Source organism: Pogoniulus pusillus, chromosome 32 (assembly GCF_015220805.1).
Source record: "Pogoniulus pusillus isolate bPogPus1 chromosome 32, bPogPus1.pri, whole genome shotgun sequence".
NCBI classification, from domain to species: domain Eukaryota; kingdom Metazoa; phylum Chordata; class Aves; order Piciformes; family Lybiidae; genus Pogoniulus; species Pogoniulus pusillus.
In genome coordinates this window covers 7,141,429-7,159,749 of record NC_087295.1, presented here as the reverse complement: position 1 = coordinate 7,159,749, position 18,321 = coordinate 7,141,429, and the positions used below count along the sequence as shown (strand labels likewise).

At 44.0% G+C, this 18,321-nt stretch overlaps 2 protein-coding genes across 12 annotated transcripts in view; one reads left to right on the top strand and one right to left on the bottom strand.

Moving 5' to 3' along the window:
* The window catches only part of SUGCT (succinyl-CoA:glutarate-CoA transferase), a 334,539-nt gene extending 326,950 nt beyond the window's left edge, over positions 1–7,589 (bottom strand). For 2 of the 11 annotated variants that reach the window (XM_064169956.1, XM_064169955.1), the window contains exons 1-4: positions 7,286–7,589; positions 4,665–5,731; positions 691–742; positions 526–599 (exon numbers count right to left, since the gene is read on the bottom strand). In XM_064169956.1, coding sequence (XP_064026026.1) covers positions 526–599; positions 691–742; positions 4,665–4,836 — 298 coding nt within the window. In that variant the 5' untranslated portion in view covers positions 4,837–5,731; positions 7,286–7,589. Of the gene's footprint in view, positions 1–525; positions 600–690; positions 743–4,664; positions 5,750–7,285 lie in introns of those variants that run through there. The other 9 variants (XM_064169951.1, XM_064169959.1, XR_010308108.1 and 6 more) reach the window with 8 other exon arrangements.
* Positions 7,590–7,648: 59 nt separating this feature from the next.
* On the top strand, positions 7,649–14,841 carry MPLKIP (M-phase specific PLK1 interacting protein). The gene is made up of 2 exons (XM_064169960.1): positions 7,649–8,100; positions 10,782–14,841. The coding sequence occupies exons 1-2, from the start codon at positions 7,756–7,758 to the stop codon at positions 10,983–10,985; spliced, it is 549 nt and encodes a 182-aa protein (XP_064026030.1). The 5' UTR covers positions 7,649–7,755; the 3' UTR covers positions 10,986–14,841.
* The last annotated feature ends 3,480 nt before the right edge of the window (positions 14,842–18,321 follow it).

Here is an 18,321-nt window from a genome sequence, read left to right as displayed (position 1 = left end):
TCACAAGCACAGTTTAACATCTAAGCAAAGTCCAAACAACTCAAAGAAAATCAACTCACTTTTGAGTGATGGAATAAAAAGCACATGGCTAAGTGATGACTCAGCAGTGTTTGATACATTAATATCTGAGGAAGTGACCTGACTTTAAAACTTCAACCTTCTCTTTTTGAATTACATAGACTACTTCTGATCAAAATACATATCCACGGAGCTCAGTACTAAGCTTAAAGCAAAGAGATCATTCCTGGATAAGCAAACCTACTAATAACTAGTTCTCTGCAACACTAGAAATAGTAAGAGGCATTCTCCAAACCTGAAAAATGCAAGCTCTGAAGTATCAACAGATAGCTACAAGATTAGCACAATGCCATACACCATCATCACATAAACACAAACATTGTCTTCCTAAATTGTTTTGGAAGGTTTCAATCTTGCATTCCCAGTCGTGTATTACTTACAATGCACATGCAGCTATGTGTTAAACTACCCCACCTTATTATCATAAGAGATCAATAAAAATCTCACCTGGTCTTTCCACTTTGATAACTTCAGCACCCAGATCTCCTAAATTCATTGTGGCAAAGGGCCCTGCAAGTACCCTGTAATATTAAAACAAAAAAGATTGTTTGCATAGCTTTTCCTCTCAGAGTATTTTCAGGACAGACACAAAATGAGACACAAAATACAAACCTTGTTAAATCAAGAATTTTCACACCATCCAACGGCTTTACCTTACTGACACCTAACAAAAAAAAAACAGAAAACAAAAACTTTTCTTTGGTTTTGTGGTTGTTTTTTTTTGCAAGGTATGTTTTGCATTGTTACCTGAAACACTGTTGTTACAGCACTCTCCTGCCCCACCTACCTCCCCAGATAAAAGACAGTAAAGCTCTCTGCACAGGTAATTTCTTAGAAGCACATTACATTAGGAGAGCTCTTCAAAGTGGGAAAATCTTATGACTTACACTGCAAAACCTATTCTAAACTCCTAAGAATTCTACAATAAAGCTGTTCTGTAGAGGTATTTATATTTGCCTTCTACAAATGCTCATATAGCTTAAAGACTAAATCTGAAGAAGATCCAGTAAGAGCATAACAAGCAGCATCAGAATGACACAAACTACAGCTAATGGGTAGTAGACAATATGAAGCACAAATCTTCATGGAGTGTGTGGACCTGTATAAACTTCTGCATTTGCATCATGCAGGATAAATAAAAAACCGATATTTGCAGTTCAGAAAAGAGGTCACAAAACTGAAAACAGAATATATGAACGAGGGAAACACTCATTCTCTTTAACTTTCAATGTCAGTTCCACGTGCAAGGTAACCAACAGGAAATCACAATGCTTTCCTCTTTTCCCTCACCCTTTCCAACCTGATTAGCTCTAAGTAACAACAGCAGTAACAATAAGCATCTCGGAACAAGCAACCTTTTAGTGTAGACCCTAAATTTGCCAACTGTCTCTTGGCTAACCTCACACCACCTTCTGCTAACTCAGTGTTTTTAACTCCAGCTGAGGATACAAACACTCCACTGTGCCCTTTAAATGGCAATTTCATTACCATTTCAAAGGTGGTCTCAAACCACACACAAAAATATCCCAACCAAATAACCAATTACAACTCCAAAAATAACACAAGACTACATGTGGTAAGCATCTCTTCTTGGTGCCTGTGTAAGAAAAAGATTTAAAATATGGGGGGAAAAATCTACACAAACACTCAATTTAGACTTCCTTATAGAACAGACAAAGATCCATAGTCCCTCAAGCATGCAGGACTGCGTGCTGTGTCTCTTGAGTCATGCAACCTGTGTCACCTGCTCCACACTCCCTCCATAAGACATTAGCCATCCTTCCAGCCAACCTCACAACTCTCCCTCATACATTACTGTATACATGGTATGGAGATGAATAGAGAGGGATATGTGTAATAACAAAGCTAGAGAGAGGAAACATCATTGGGAATTCAAGGCTCCTGCTCAAAGGTTTTATTCTTTGTACTGTTCTCAATGGGAACACTTGAATCCCATTCTTTATCTCCATGACTTTTTCCTCAATTATTCCATAGGAAAATTAATTTAATGGTGTTTGAGTTTTAATACAGCACATAGATCAAGCAATGTGTGGCAAATGTGCTTATTGAGGACTGCCCATGTATTCTGCTTGTTTCAAAGCCTTTAGGACAACTCATGTCACCACGCCTCATCAATGCTGCACAATCAGTGAAAATTCCAGGTGTTGTGAAAACACCTGTACTAATGCAAAGTTAACACTACAGATCCTCCAAGTAACCTCATTTTTATCGAGATGGCTTTAACTGAGCAAACACTTAAGCATATGCTTGTCTGTTAAGGAACCAAGTGCACCATTTGCTTCACAATGGCACTGCTCTGTGTTTACAGAAAACACGTAAACAACAGCTTTAGAGAGAAGAACAGCTCCCTGGAAAAAGACATCATGTTAGTTAACAAAAAGAGTCCATCTTCCCCTAGTCTCTCTACGAATTCTAAAACTGCATTCTCTTAGTCAAAGTCTCACTCCATCTCCTCTGCAGCCAGCATTTAATGTTACTCACATTTCTCACAGACACACCACCAGAGCAGCAGCAACTTGTCAGAGTGAACAGGTTCTCTACCTGTGGCTAACTGGGTTGCATAAATGCCCACAGAAGCCTATGAAGTGTTAAGACTAGCCCCAAAATATGCATTTATTCCTAGATAAGACTGATCAATCCTTGCTAACCATCATATGCTATGCTAACATCTAATGCTCCCTCAGGGATTAGCACTCTTCTATTGCTGCAAGAGGACTGGAGAGCACAGTTGCTTCACAAACAAACAGCCCATTGTGGTATTTCTTTCTTCTTTTTTTTCCCCTCTCTTTTTTTCTTTAATGCAGATAAATAACACTGATTTCCACAATAGCAGAAAATGCAAGAGAGATCAAAGACTTGCTTTTGAAAATCTGAGGAAAGAAAAGACTTGTTAGATTCTTCAAACTAGAAGAACACAAATAGTCACAGAGGACCTAGATCTGCATTCCCAGAAGACACTAATTTGCTGAAATAATTACAATAGAAAGCCTTTAGACTATTGAAGCAGCAGTTCTGGTACACTGGTCCTGCGTATCGGAGCACTACCAACCCCTTAGTGTAGCAACAAGAAGAAACAAAAAAGACACCACAAACACACAGAAGACATCAAAATTGGTCTGTATTCTCCAGAAGCACCTCCTGAGGGCTGTGTGTTTGGGGTTTCGTTTGTTTTGATTTCCTCACTAGCATCCTATCAGGCACATACTCAAAGCTGAACCCTTTTCCAGAGAGCGTTTTTTGTTCAAATTCTATCTCATCAAGTTAAATTCTCTACAGAGCAAACTCACGTTTTCTCTTGTATCCTTTGCTTTTAATTATTCCAGTAATTCGGTGATAAAAAGAAAAATCCACTCTCCCAGATCTAACTATACCCTATTTGCAAACTCTTTATTCCCATGATGGTTGAATTTACTGTAAATCAGTCATGTCTGTCTATAATTTCAATGCATAAAAAGATCTGCTCAATCTCAGTGATTTAATGGTGGTTTAAAGTCTTTAGTTAAAGTTCAGTAGGTTCCCCCAAAGTCAATCTAATGTGACAATGAGTAAGCAAGCAACAGAGATCATTCTATAGACATTTTGATGTATTCCTCCCAAAAAGCTTTCCTCTACGTGACGGAAAAGAGCACGGAGAAGAGAGCTGATTAGTGCATTTAATACCTTTGCGTCAATGCAGTTTAAGGGGAAACAAACAGATTCCATTCTGATTGCATCTAAATGCAGAGGGCATCACTCTGGAAGTCTATCGTTGTCGTTTCTGACTGCACAATCGATTTTTTTTAATGTATACATGGAGCAAAGCTATGGCCAAGTCCATCACTACCGTCAACGACTTTCGTCTCAGCAGGTGCATTTCAACCAGGGATGCACTTCGGACTCTTTCATCTTGGGAAACAGAACTCCAAACTCCCTCTGATTCTCATGCAATCACCACAAGAATTAGTATTCTCATATGGTATTAAACGACAGAGAAATCTGACAACCAGGGAAATGCGACTTTGTTGCAGCTTCGGTTTAATTTTAATAAAAAAGAGGGGGAAAGGGGGGAAAAACCCGCAGCAGTTGTTAGGAGTTTTGTAGCCGAGGCACACAGCACGAAGCACTTTTCCACCCCGGTCAGCTGGAGCTGCCCCGTTCCGTGTCCCAGAGCTCCTGTCTAAGGTCCAGTCGGCTCTGCCGCTCCATGCCACGCGGCAGGCGCTAAGCAGCGGACCGAGGAAGCACAGGCGGACGGCTCAGCCACGGGCGCGGCACGGCGCGACCTCCATCGCCAGCCACCGTCCCCGGGCCCTGCGGTGCTAGCGGGGCTGGCTGTGGACTCAGCACCCGGCTGGCGGCACGGTGAAGCCCCGATCTCCACCTTAGGAGAGACCACGGCGCGGCCACGGCGGCAGAAGCCTCGCTTAGGTACTTCACATCCCACCCGTCCCGCAGCGCAGCGGCTCCGAGCACTGCCCGAGTCGCTGTCGCGCTCGTAAAGCCCGGCGGGATTAACGGGCGGAAAGACCCTACGAGGCGAGGGAAGAAAGAGAAGGTGGAGAAGAAGGAGGGCGCGGCGCGGCTACCTGCCGGGGTATCGCCTCCGCCCCGCGCCCCACCGCCATTGCTAGCCGAGGCGGCGCTCAGGGCTCTGGAGCAGCGCGGCGAAGCACTGCTGTCGGCAGCTACGGGGCACAGACTCCTCCGCAAACCGCCGCCATACAGGCAGATGCTTCTTCTCAGCCCAGCACGCAGCATCACTGCCCACCCCTGCAACCAAAACCGTTCGCCTCAAGCAGCGCCGCAGAAAGATGTGCCCTTGCTCCGCACCGCGCAAGCGCCGCCCGCCACCGCCTCTCCCCTCCTCCCGCACCCGCCGGAGCGTCAAACTGCTCCCGGGCCGGGGCGGTGCGCAGGGCGGGGCAGTGCCTCCTCTCAGCCGGCAGCGCTCTCAGCTCTGCCTGTCCCGAGCGCCAAGCTGCAGCTGGTGGGAAGGGCTGCCTCTGGTATAACCTAGTCTGAATTAAAAGCGGGGCCTCCGATCCTCAGTGTGCAGGCAGCAGGGCAGTATAGGCAGGGAGGTGTCCGGCAAACTCTGCGGGTTTTGCTGCACCATCTAACCCCTGCTTGATGGCGAAAAACTGGGAATGCCAGCTGAATGTGTGAACAGTGACACGCAACGTTTCCCAGGTGGAATCAAAGTAAAGTGCCCCCACAACAGCTTTCTGCACCTAAACCTGAGCAGCTGTGTTGGATGCCATTAAACCCTCTTGCTAGCAGGAGGCAGATCCTTGACTGTTTCTTTAAAGGTGCAATATTACTTGCACTGTAAGATAAATCTTCTGTATGGCTTTAATTTTATGTATAGTTCGTTATGGCTATGGAAGGGTTAGCTTACATTGACCTTTAAGCCATTCTTCTCAAGCTAAGAACTTTCAGGCTATTTTTGATGTTGGTACAGAACAATAGGCTTGTTACAGGAACACCACAGTGTCTTCTTGCTCTGTAATAGTACCAAAAAGCCTGCAGAGAGCTTCAGTTTTTGTTCACGGAAATATCCCGGGAGGATAAGACGACAGCTGCATCTCAACAACAGCTGAAACTTCTGACTGCTTGGAAAGCAGTATCATGAATAGCACAGGCCTCAGGAGTGCTGCAGGGAGAACACAGAGAAAGTCTTCTACATGATGTCTTTGTTGACTGAATACGCTCCATGTAATGAAAACTATGACATGGATGCTTAAAACCCTAGAAGCAATTAGGATTGGTCAACTAACAAAACTATCTCGGTATAACTGAACACGTGTGTGATGATATCTATTTCTGATTTGTTTGGTGTGAAAAGTGTTTAAATGAGATGAAGTTGTCCTGTTCTGGAATCAGACTGATCAGATTAATCAATACTTTTGCTGAAAAACTGCCATGTGCAGACATGGCCTTCCCTGTGTGCATAATAACAACAATAGTAACTACTGTTATCGTTGTTGTTGTATCTTCCAGAGAAGATAAACCAGTTAAGGACTCATAAAAAAATAAGCCAACAAGTTTAGTCTCTTTCCACTTTAGATGTGCAAGGGTGGTTTTCATAAGGAGAGCTGAGTTCATGAAAGCTATGAAGATAGTTGTCACTAACAAACAAAACACCACCAACAACCAACCAAACATAAACCCACGAACAGAAAATAACCAAACAACCGCTAAGGCAAGACTGATCTACACAGCAGAGAAACATTCTGCTTATGTTACTGGCTAACTTCTATTCACTGCTGTTCTCAAAACCTTTTTTAACCCTCATCACAGTATCACAGTATCACCAAGGTTGGAAGAGACCTCATAGATCATCAAGTCCAACCCTTTACCACAGAGCTCAAGGCTAGACCATGGCACCAAGTGCCACGTCCAATCCTGCCTTGAACAGCTCCAGGGACGGTGACTCCACCACCTCCCCGGGCAGCCCATTCCAGTGTCCAATGACTCTCTCAGTGAAGAACTTTCTCCTCACCTCAAGCCTAAATTTCCCCTAGCACAGCCTGAGGCTGTGTCCTCTCGTTCTGGTGCTGGCCACCTGAAAGAAGAGAGCAACCTCCTCCTGGCCACAACCTCCCCTCAGGTAGTTGTAGACAGCAATAAGGTCTCCCCTGAGCCTCCTCTTCTCCAGGCTAACCAATCCCAGCTCCCTCAGCCTCTCCTCGTAGGGCTGTGCTCAAGGCCTCTCCCCAGCCTCGTCGCCCTTCTCTGGACATGCTCAAGCATCTCAATGTCCCTCCTAAACATACAGAGCCACGTCCTGAAAACAAGTACTGATTCATTATGCTGATAAAAACCTTTACTATTTCGTACTGGGCTCACATTAGCATAGGTGACAACACAGCAGCAGTTAGGAAGTATCATAGCTAAACTGAATTTATGTTGCTACATGTGAGGGAGCATTTTCCCATGAGTTCACATACGTAGGTTTCACTGCCTGAACTACCGCGGCACTACACAATTGCTGATGTATCAAACTGATGCTAAACCTCCCTTTCCACTGACTTTCTCTCTACGTGTATCATTGCACACGTTTCCCATCGGGACCGCTGTAAAACGCGTAGGATTTGCATCTTAACACACCGCACAAGAAAGGAACCTGAAGTGCCGTGGAATTCGAGACAAACAGTTCCTTTGCTTTATAACAGCTGGTTCTGTTGGTATTTATCAGCTGTAGTACCTGGGCATACATTCACTGGCAACCCCACGGCGCTCAGACACCGACGCTCATCGCAGCGCCTCCTAAGCTCACAGGCAGGAGCACCACACAGCTTCCGCGACCCTCAGCTTCGGGCCAGTCCTCCTCAGCCTGCTCTCCGGGTACCGGGAGGAAACGCGGCCGCCATGGCCAGGGCCGCCCGCGCCGCAGGCCGGCGGTGAATTGCTCAGCTCCCAGCGGAGGCCGAGCCCCTCACCCTACCACCCTCGCACGCCACTCTAACTCCCTGGGCGCGGTAATCCGAGGCGGCTGGAGGCCAGCTGGGGGCCCTCGCCTCGCCCTTCCCGCCCCGGAACGTTTGAGGCCGGAACCTTCCAGCCGCCTGGCGGGAGAGGGAGGGAAGAAGCACCAGCGCCGCGCCGCCGCGCTTGCCGAGGGAGGCCGTTGCGCAGGTTTGATTCCTCTCCGCCAGCGCCTCGCCGGCCCAGGCCATGTACCGGCAGAGCTTCCGCCCCCCGACGCCACCGTTCGCGGCCGCCGGCTTCCGGAGCCCTCCGTCCGGCGGAGGCCCCATGCCGCCCTCCCCGCGGGGCTACGGGAACCCCCACCACACGCCGCCCTACGGCCACCGTCCGGGGCCTTACGGCAGCGGCCCCAGTTTTCACGGGGGCGGCGGACGGTTCGGGAGCCCCTCGCCGGGGGGGCAGACCCCGCGCAGGCCGCAGAACGTCAGCCCACGGTACCCGACTCCCTACGGCGGCAAATCCCCGGCTGGAGCTCCCCTGCATCCGCAGCAGCACAAGCGCTCGCCTGGGGGTTTCCAGAGGCACTACCAGGTATGGGGCAGGGCGGTAAGGGACACAGCCCTGCGCCGCTGCACAGCGGGGCGGGGGCGGGAGGGAGGCAGCTGCTGCTGCTAACCGGGACCGCCGCTTGCAGGGGACGGCACGCTGCGGGCCTGGGACATGGCGCAGCATCCATGCCTGCCACCGCGATAGTCACGGGAGAGCGAGACTTGCACCGCCCTGGGCAACAGCTGCCTTCCCCCAGAAGGGAGGACGGGGAGAGCCCCGCTCAGACAGCTGTGTGATCGGGAAAGGGAAGAGGGCCCTGAGTCCGTTGGGAAAGACTCAGAAGAGTGTACTTTTGTTCCTTTTCATACGCTATTGTGTTAAGGTAGAGACAAAATTAAGCACCACCCAAAACTGCAGCAAACGCCTCTTTTCCTTATACCTACCTCCCTTCCATCACTTTTCTGTAGCACGGTGGTGAAGTGCCTTATGCTTTTACTTTGGCTGTGTTGTCTTACATCATTGAAACTGCCTTATCCACACACAGCTTTCTGGGACCTGAGTAGAGAAAAGAAATACTCTCTTAAAGAGAACTGAGCTCAGGCTCATTTAAGCAGAAAGGAGAGCATCTGTTCAGATGACAGGGTAGCATTTTATATAAATTAAAGCAATGCAAAGACTTGAAAGTATTTTTTCTGAGAGCTATCAACAGTAGGTTTTCAGCTGTTTGAGCTGGGACCTGTGACTGGTAGTGTAGATGGGGATGACAGTTCTTGAGATGATACCAACTTACTCTAATATTATGTGAAGCCAGAGCTGTAAAGTGCAACAAATGACACATGCAGTACAACCAATGATAAATTTTTCATGTATTCTTACTGACACTTACAGGATTTAAGTGTAATAATGGAGCCAAGTCTTAAGACATCTGTAAAATCTTGAAGTGCCTGCACTGCATAACTAAGTTACCATTCAAAAACAGTCTTTGGTTGCATTTTTATGACACAGAATCTCAGAGTTGGTGGAACAAAGTTCATCACAAACTCTGTGCATTTTCTTCAACACAAAGACTCTCCCCTTCAGTGTGAAAGCCTACACAGATTGCTTAACCTCTCTGCCTGTTGAAAAGGCAAAGGATGTGCAGATTCTGGAGGGACAGCTTGTGCCAGCCATGTCTCATTTCCCTCCAGAAGATGATTCTTTGGATATTCAATTAGGTGTTTTTTTTCAAAAGCTGCCTGAAATAAAGAGAGCAGAAGACTATGGAGGAATCCATCTGCCTCTGGTTTTAGTGAGCATTGTTTCATGTCAGGCAGGGACAGCCTCCTAGGCTCTGTTCTTCGTCTTAAGTAACAAACCCGACAAAAAAGGCTCACGTTTCAGTCTAGTCTCAACATGTCCTCTTATGCTCTTTCCTTCTGCAGACCTTGTGAGTAGTTTAGGAGCACTGACCTCAGATGGTGATATTTTCTAAGGCTAGAAGTAGAGCAGACATGCTCTGTCCGTAGCTTTGCCCACTTAATTGTACTATGATGAATTGTTAGGAACGAGTGCCCTGTAACTGAGACATGGATGTTCTCCCATTTGGTTGTGTACCCATTATCATCAAACTTTAGAAGTTTAGGAAATCAGTTATTGGGACCACACACACAGGCTTCTGCCACAGCATGTTTTCAGAAAGAGGTTCAGGCAGTTTGGGTAGCATTTGTTCTGGCTAGTTGCTTGGCACCATTTCTCACTTTGACCCAGAAACTGTTTCATGTGATCCATTTATGTAGATTCTGTTTGGCTTGTTAGTTCAACACCATCTCTGTGGGCCCAGGAAGTCAGAGCTGAGGGGAGAAGCAGCCCTACTCAGTGCTTTTACCCTCCTTCAAATCAGATACTGATGATGAGCATCAGGGAGTCCTGTTGTAATCATACAGAATGCAACAGGCATGTTGGAAGACTAACCATGGTGTATCTGGAGTATAGGTTGATTAACTTTGTTTACAGAAATTAAATACTGCTTTAGACACAATCATTTTTTGGAGAGGTGAACTTGAAGAGCTATGAATAATGCAAATGGAAGAAAACACTGATTTCTGGCATGTCATAGTTTCTAAGTTGTAGACTTACAGCAGGTTTACAGAAGCAACTATGGTTATCCTGTATCTTTAAAAACATATAAAAAGCTCCATGCAAAAGCTTTTTCTTTCATGCAGTACCTGCCTAATCAGTGAGTACCAATACCCAGATGAGGTAATCTGTTCTCAAGTTCCACAGAACACCAGTTTGCTTAAAACAAGGTGGTTTTCCCCCTAAGTTTTTCAGGTCGTTTGAACATAGCATTGTACAATGAAATTTGCTACAATCTGTGAGTTCTTAATATCTGACTTTGCTCTTGTAAACATTGTTAACTCTTAGTTGGCCTCTTAACTTCCTGTTTTGTTGTTCAGCTAGTGAGTTAGACATGCCATTGAGTCAGGCAGCTTATGAAAACCAGCATAGGGCCAGAGTGACATAAAGGACTATTTTGAAGAAGACTGTTTTTTTCTTATCCTAGTAAATCATCACTCGTTAAAAGTATAATAATATATTCTGGAGAAGATGGAAGTAAAATCTGGTCATCATTAATAACCAGCTTCAAAACTCTGCTACATTACATGGAAACTATTTATTTTACTTTTTTTTTAGTTTGAATTAGTCTATTAAATGTTTCTTTACCTGATGGTTTTCTTCCAAAGGGATCACCCAGGACATCTACTCCATTTGGTACACCGCATGGCAGAGAGAAAAGAGTGTCTAATGATGTGGAAAACTATTACAGACCTTCAATGCTTGAGGACCCATGGGCTGGCCTAGAGCCAGTTTCTGTTACAGACATAAACCAGCAATACAGCAGTGAGCAAACAACATACACTGGTAAAAAAGGGAGGTATTTCAGCTAACATTTCTGAAAGGCCAAATAACTCCACCTGGTCAGGAAAACTCTGGGACAAAAATCTTTACGTTTACAAAAGATGAACAATAACCAAGACCTTAGGTAATGCTTCTATTTGACCACATATCCATCCTTTTATTCTACTTTTTTTTTCTGCATTGGATATTTTTATGTATGAGAGGGAAAAAGGAGTGGTAGGAAAACTTACATTTCTGGCTCCAAGGAAGTGCCTACCAGCTTTGAAGAACAAAATGTTCTTTAGTCACCAGCGACTGATTTGTAACTGTTAAAAAAAAAACAAACAGGTTTCCATGCCAAGTTGTCAGCTTTTTATTGTATATTCCATTAGGAAATGGTATTTTTTTTTAATGTTTGAACATTTTTAGAATGAAGTAACTTGGAAATAAAACAAGTTTTGTAAATCCTTGTTTTGTAATGTATAAAGATTACTTTAGAACATTTGTTAAGGTGTCCACGTGAACACAGACAGTGCTAGTGCAATGAGGCGACTCTGTCAATGTGCTTGCATGCTCATTTTGTGCATAGAATTCTTTGTTACTTGGAGCATAACATGAAGTTGAAATGTGACTTTTAGCCATCTCAGGAAACAACTGTGTTGTCTTTTATGGGAAATTTAATTTGTTGAACTAGCTCCTGAGGCACAAATGTAATTCCATAGTAATTTGCTTTTGTAGCTTAAAAAAGAGACAAAAGAAAAATAAAACTAACCCAACAAAAACCCAAAAACAAACAGTCCTTGCTTGGAACAAAATCAGACATTTCTGGGTTACAGTAACAACTCTGTTCAGTGGCATTTGAAGTCTTAAGGAGCGCACAAAACATAGAATCAACCAGGTTGGAAGAGACCTCCAAGATCATCCGTTCCAGCCTATCACCCAACTAGACCATGGCACTAAGTGCCTCATCCAGGCTTTTCAACACCTTCAGGGATGGCAACTCCACCACCTCCCTGGGCAGCCCATTCCAATGGCAAATCACTCTCTCTGTGAAGACCTTCATCCTAATATCAAGCCTAATTGTATTTTGTGGATCTGCCTGTTAGACCAGCATAGGACAAGTGACAGTTATTACACAGTTGACACAGGTACAGCACCTTGGGGTTTCCTACCTGCACAGGTTTTTTCAATATTTTTAAAGTTTTGGAGTTTGTTTGGTTTTTTTACCTATGACAGGCAGCTTTGCCTGGAGAAGTCTTATTTTATGCATGCATGCTGTATTTTCATAATAAAGAGGAAAACAATGGAGTATTTTTACAGCTTGTCTGTATGCAGAAAATAAATTCAGTAGTAAACATTAGCCAGACTAAATAGGAAATAGTTCCATCTGCAGGCATGCTTTTAATATGCCATGTTAAGCCTGCAGTAGACATCCAGATTTTTATCTTGGTTTTTAAGCAGTAGAGTGAAAACTCAGTAAAAAAAACAAACAGAAGCATTAGTTCATCTTTCAAAAGGTATGTTTTGTTTTGAGCTTCTTATTTGCTTCACAGAAAGCATATTTTTGTAGTCCTGAAGAATGGTTAGGTCGAAAAAGCACAGGGAATCACATTAAACTGTTCTTTGTAACTTGTCTTTCCCTGAGGTAGAGTAGTCCTGTATAAACTGCCTTGGTGTCATTCAGGAGCAGTTTCAGTTTTGAACATAACTGAAATGTGCAAGTGGAGCCTTTGTTACTTCTGTCTTCCCCCGGTTGACCATGGTGTTTTAGTTCTATACCCCAAAAGGCTGCTCAGAGAACTGGAAACATAATGCCTGGTTGACACCAGAACAGTTAAATCTTCACTGGAGGATCCAGACTGTGCCTTAAATGGCATCTGTAGCAGGTACCAGCAAGACTGAGACAAGAAGTTGTATATAGTCTTTAGAATTTATAAATCAATTCATCAATGTCATTGTGTGAAGTGAAGCATAAAGTTTTCTTTCCTTCTGGTATTTAACTGTGTCAGATGCTGTGAAGCTCACCAAAAAAACGTTCCAGGGTGCTTAACCGAATCACATTTTGTTACTGTTTCCTTTGTAATTCAGTGCAGTTTACTTTTTGCAGTGTTTGGTGATCTTGGGGAAAGAGATACCTATTAAAGGCTATGGACTGTTCCCAGTTAGATGTGAGAAGAAACTGGGTTTGGAAAGGAAAAAGATTGATGAGAGAAGAGAAATGGTTAGCGCTGGGACTGCTTATACAGTACAGTAGCCAACATCAGTTGCCCTTGCACAGTACAGAGATGCATTTTTCCACTTGGGCTTTGCATTTGACGCAGATATCAAAGCCAGTCTCCTCTGGTAATACTCCTGGAACTGAGTGTCAGACATCAATGAAGGTAAATATTCCAGAAAGAGAACTAAGGAAATAGTCATGAAGCATTGTTGAATTAATACAGGCCCCCCACAATGTCATCTGTTGAGCTGCTGCTCCAATGCACTGCAGGATATGACCCAACAATTCTAAGTACATCGTACTGCTAAAGACTCCAGCAAGTTGGTCAAGGATCAGCAAGGAATTAAAATGTAGATGCAATAAACTTCCTAACCTCATTATACTCCACCTCTCTGGCTTCTAGGAGAAGTTCTGCAACTACAGTAAGATTGCAAAATGTCATTGTTGAATAAGCTGTAAATGCGCAAACCTGTGTTCAGAATGATAAATACTCTGTAGATAAAGCCAGTGTAAGCTTTGCCTCTTTTGCTATGACATCCAGCTTAAGCACTCACCCCTGTTTCTCCTTTTTCCCATATGGCAAACATTGTTTTCACCCACATGTTTCTAATGGAGATAGGATCCGTCACTTCCGCAGCCTGGCTCTGGAAGTGGCATTTGGTGGGAAGAAGTACAGCACAAACATAGCCTTTCTTCATGACCCCACGGAACAAAATAGTGCCTGTGTCTTGTTAAAAGAGGGATTGCTCTATAGCAAACACACTAAGAATATGAGAATATGAGCATTGTTCTTTGTTCAACAGACTTCTTAGATTTTTAAGGTAAGTCATTTAGCTCCTTTTCACAACTCTGCATTGATATACTTCTCCATTCTGTCATCTTGGTGCTGTTTGTCCAGTCCAACTGACATCACATTTGGTTGTAAAGGAGTTGTATAACTCATTACTAACTTTTCTAGCAAAAATTCAGTTTCATCTGTTGCTGGTTGCTGCTGTGCTGAACAGTAAACTCTACTGCTACTGCCCTGTGCTAACATCACAGCCAGACAGCTGAAGTCAGCAGAGTACAGCTCTCTGTAACAGCAACACAGGAGGCGGGGAGGTGTGAAGCTGTGTAGTGCAATACTTCATAGAGCTTAGGTTGGGGGTTTCTCTGCAACTTTAGTATGGAATATTCATTCTCCTCTGTCACTTTGTACATCCCATTTTACATTAAAACTGTATAACAATCTAGAATGTTAAACTTTAAAGCTAGATTAAAATATATGTATTGAGCTACTGCTCTTGAGAATTAGCGGTAAGGCAGTGGGATGGATTTCTCGTGTCAGAACTGGGAACACTTTGCAGAAGGTCTTCTGGTTGGCAGAACAGGTATCTACTTCTGCAGACAGGTTATTTTCCTATTGAGGACATCTTTCTGTGCTCATCACTTCATATTAAGTATGTTAATCAAACATCTGAGGGGGGAGCAGGGAAAGTCTACAAATAAAGTAGCTCCTTTTTAAAGAACAGCTTTTATAGGCTGTTTGGGTTTCTGAGTAATCACTGATGTCAGAAGATTTACTCATGCAACCAAGAGATGTAAATACCTAAACTTCACACTTCAAACATTGTATCATGTATTTCTCTGCCAGTGCTTTTTGTCAGCTCTGTAATAAACTGCTGTTTAGCAAATGCTGTGAATCTGAATTCATAAGTAAGCCAAGACTGTCCTTTCTTTTTTTACACCATTCTAAGTTGTCAAGAGAAAGACTTGTTCTCCTTTCCTCAGATCTTGGTGCTTGCCTTGCTCCCCTCCTCCCTGAAGTAAGGGAGAAAAGAGAGGATTGCTTACACTGACTGGTGAAAAACCATGTAATGATTTTCATAGCTTGGGCTTTCAGAAACTTGTGTGCCAGTTGGCTCAGGCGTCTTGCACCACAAGAAAGGAATCACCAAGTTGTGTTAACACTTAACAGCGTCGTTCCAGCTCTCAGTCATTAGTTCACTTTTTTTTGCCTACATTAACATTTCATCTGCATGCCTCACCAGGCAGAGGGTGAATCAGTTCCGTTTTCTGCCGTTTCATTAACTTTATGCCTAGCTGACAAAAAACAAACAGCTTTTCTCAACATGGGCTCCTGAATTTAAGAAAACTACAACCTCTTGAATATTAGACCTCAAACCTAGACCTAATCTTTAAAGCATCAAATCTGCCTGAAAGAGCTTCATCTCATTACTGCCTTTGTTACACTAGAAAAATGAGACTCTTGGGCAAATGCTTGGTGCTAGACCAGGGTGACCAAATTCCCTCTCCTACAGGTTACCCCTTGTTCCTTGCCATTCCAGTGCAGTGGGGCTGGCGCTGTGTTTTGAGCCCAGCAGCCATTTTGCATCACCAGCTCTATGTAGGTTTCAGCATCTTAAACCACATCAGACCAGTGGTTTGCATAGTGCACATGCTGGATTTTAAGTTTTACCAGCATTATAAATTGTAGTCTCTAGTTTTAACTCCTAGACCTGTCGTGGAGTCTCTTCTTCAGTAAAATCACAGGTGAATTCCACTGCCCTTTGCTCACTGATCTCTGGCTGTGGCACATTGCTCTTCTGTAAACATCTCTCTACAACCAAGTCACATCTGTGGCTAAAAGAGGGTATACCAGTACAGTTGTCAGTGTGAAATGTTTAATGCTGCTGACACTACTGCTATTAAAAGAGATTTTGTCCTCCTTTAACAGAACAAAAATTGAGCAGCTGAGATGCAGAGCTGGAAACTTTGTTTTGCACAGTGCAAGATGGACTGCATCACTAAGGACATCATTACAGTTCAGCATCACTTGTATTAACTTATTCCTAATACTCTAAATAAAAGGGGGAAGCTGGAAAAATACCACCACTCTCCCTAAGATGATAGAAAAGGGGATTTCTCAATAATTAACTTGCACAACAGCAATTCTTAAGAAGAATGCTTACACATCCTCACCAACTATGGGGCTTGTCTTGTTCTTACCTGTATTTTGGAGAAGCCCTGACTTGTTTGCAGTAATTCCAAGTAAGGTGAACATCAGCCAAAGCTGTCAAATCAGCATCTGACCTGTCCTCTGTCAAAAGGAAAAAAGTTCTGTTAGCACAGATTATTGGACACGTATTCACAAAATGAAGCTGTTCTATTGACTGGCTGTGCTGAGGTCTTGTCCCTATTTCTTAACACTTTAGAATCAGGTATTCTTGCATTTTCATTTCAAATGTTAGTATTTTTGGCAGTAAAAAAGCTGCACCTTCAAGTTCTACCAGGGAAGTCACTTACAAATATTAAACTTGCTTAATTCTGAGTATTGGTGGTTTCCAGGTAACAGTGACAGGAGTATGGAGGGGATCTTAAATTTATGCTTTGGGATTTTTCCACCTGCAAAGGAAAAAAAACCCACACCAATTACTTCCATTCAGATGTCAGTTGATGGCAGCTCAGGTGGTGGTGGCTGCATAGCATAGTTCAAACGACTCTGAGGCTTTTCTCTTACTTGATGGCACTTAACACTTCCCAGGCCTGGCCAGCACAGTTCACCCAGGAGGGTCAGAGCTTTTGCAGGTGGAAAAATGTGAATAGGTCTGTGCAGTGCCTGATGGTCTGCTGTGCAGTGCCTGATGGTCTGCTGTGCAGTGCCTGATGGTCTGCTGTGCAGTGCCTGATGGTCTGCTGTGCAGTGCCTGGTGGTCTGCTGTGCAGTGCCTGGTGGTCTGCTGTGCAGCGCCAGGTGAGAGGTACATCTTTTGCCATGCAGTGTAACCTATGTTAGTCCATTTTCAGATTGCAGCTAGAATGGGATTTTAACCAGGACAAAACAAGTGAGCCCTCTTCCCTCTCATACACATATCTATACATCTCATGGGGTTTTCAATTTTCTAAGCCTACCATGAGCCACTAGGTTATTGGAGTCAAGGGTAAGGGAATTTAGATTGCTTTTTCATTTAGCCAGTAGTGACAGCATCGTAAGAGGCAAAGAATTTGACATCATCTCAGGTTGAAATTTTTAACGTGGGCTGCACCAAAACTCTCAGAGCACTACCCTGCTGTCCTGGGCAGCAGCAGTCAAGCTGCTTGATCTTCTGTTAAAAGTATGCTTAAACCTGGTAGCCATGTGTATTTTGCCACAACCTAATTGCTGTGTAGTCAGCATAGTTAACAGCTGTTAGTGCAGAGCCAACAAGTGTTTTGCTCTGGCTTTGAATCTTTGTAGTCTGCATGAGGGAATTCCTCAGAGTTCAGATGCTGGACATGTTGAGGCAACTATTAGCATAAATAGTAATAACAAACTCTTCTGCATGCTGATGCAAATCATTCTCTTTTCAAGCATCACATGAGCCAATGCTGAAACAAGGGAGGAGGAAATCAAGCTAATTGACAACTTCTGTGGATGACTACAGAGCAGAAACCACACAGAACTGAGCAAACATAAGCTTTATAAAGCACTGATTGCCAGCTGGGGAGCAGTATCAACAGGCATTGCATTCTAACTAGTAGTTGTGCAGCATTTTTAAAACCAAACCACTACCTCCTGTGGCTTAATGAAGATTTTTAGGTTAGTGTAAAATATGGCTGTAAGCTGGATTCCCTCAGCAGATGTTGGGAATTACCCTGTTACTGTTCCTACAGTTAAAAGAACAGTAGGGGTTGGAAGGGGCCTTGAGTCCAACACCCCTGCCAAAGCAGGATCACCCAAGGCAGGCTGCATAGGAACACATCCAGGAAGGTTTTTAAAGTCTCTGGAGAAGGAGACTCCACAACCTCTCTCATATTCTTCCTTTGGCTGACAGTCCATTTGAAGCTGGTATTTCTCTCTTACAGTGCTTTGGTGACTCAAGCCATTCAGAAATCACCTTCTTCAGAGCTATCTGTATCATGAGATATTTCCATCCTGAAGTGACTACCACTGTCCCCTACTTCTCCTGACAGAGCAGATACTGCAAATGCTTTCAAATCAAATGAGTTTGGATAGCTTAATATGTGTTGCAAACTCTACTTGTTGATGCCTGAAACAAGAAAGCAAACTGAAGTGAGCTGTCAGTAACTTCCCTAGTACTAATAGCACTGCAGCATGAACTGCAAGGTGATCTGCCACGGTGCCTCCATCTGTCACCTGCCTACATCTTTCTCCCTGCAAAGTCTTTTGAGACTTGCATTTCCTTATC

Bases quoted from the DNA above. Each gene is read 5' to 3' on its own strand.
- MPLKIP (XM_064169960.1), top strand. From the start codon at position 7,756: ATGTACCGGCAGAGCTTCCGCCCCCCGACGCCACCGTTCGCGGCCGCC. The intron at 8,101-10,781 runs GTATGGGGCAGG...TTTCTTCCAAAG, and splicing joins GTTTCCAGAGGCACTACCAG to GGATCACCCAGGACATCTAC.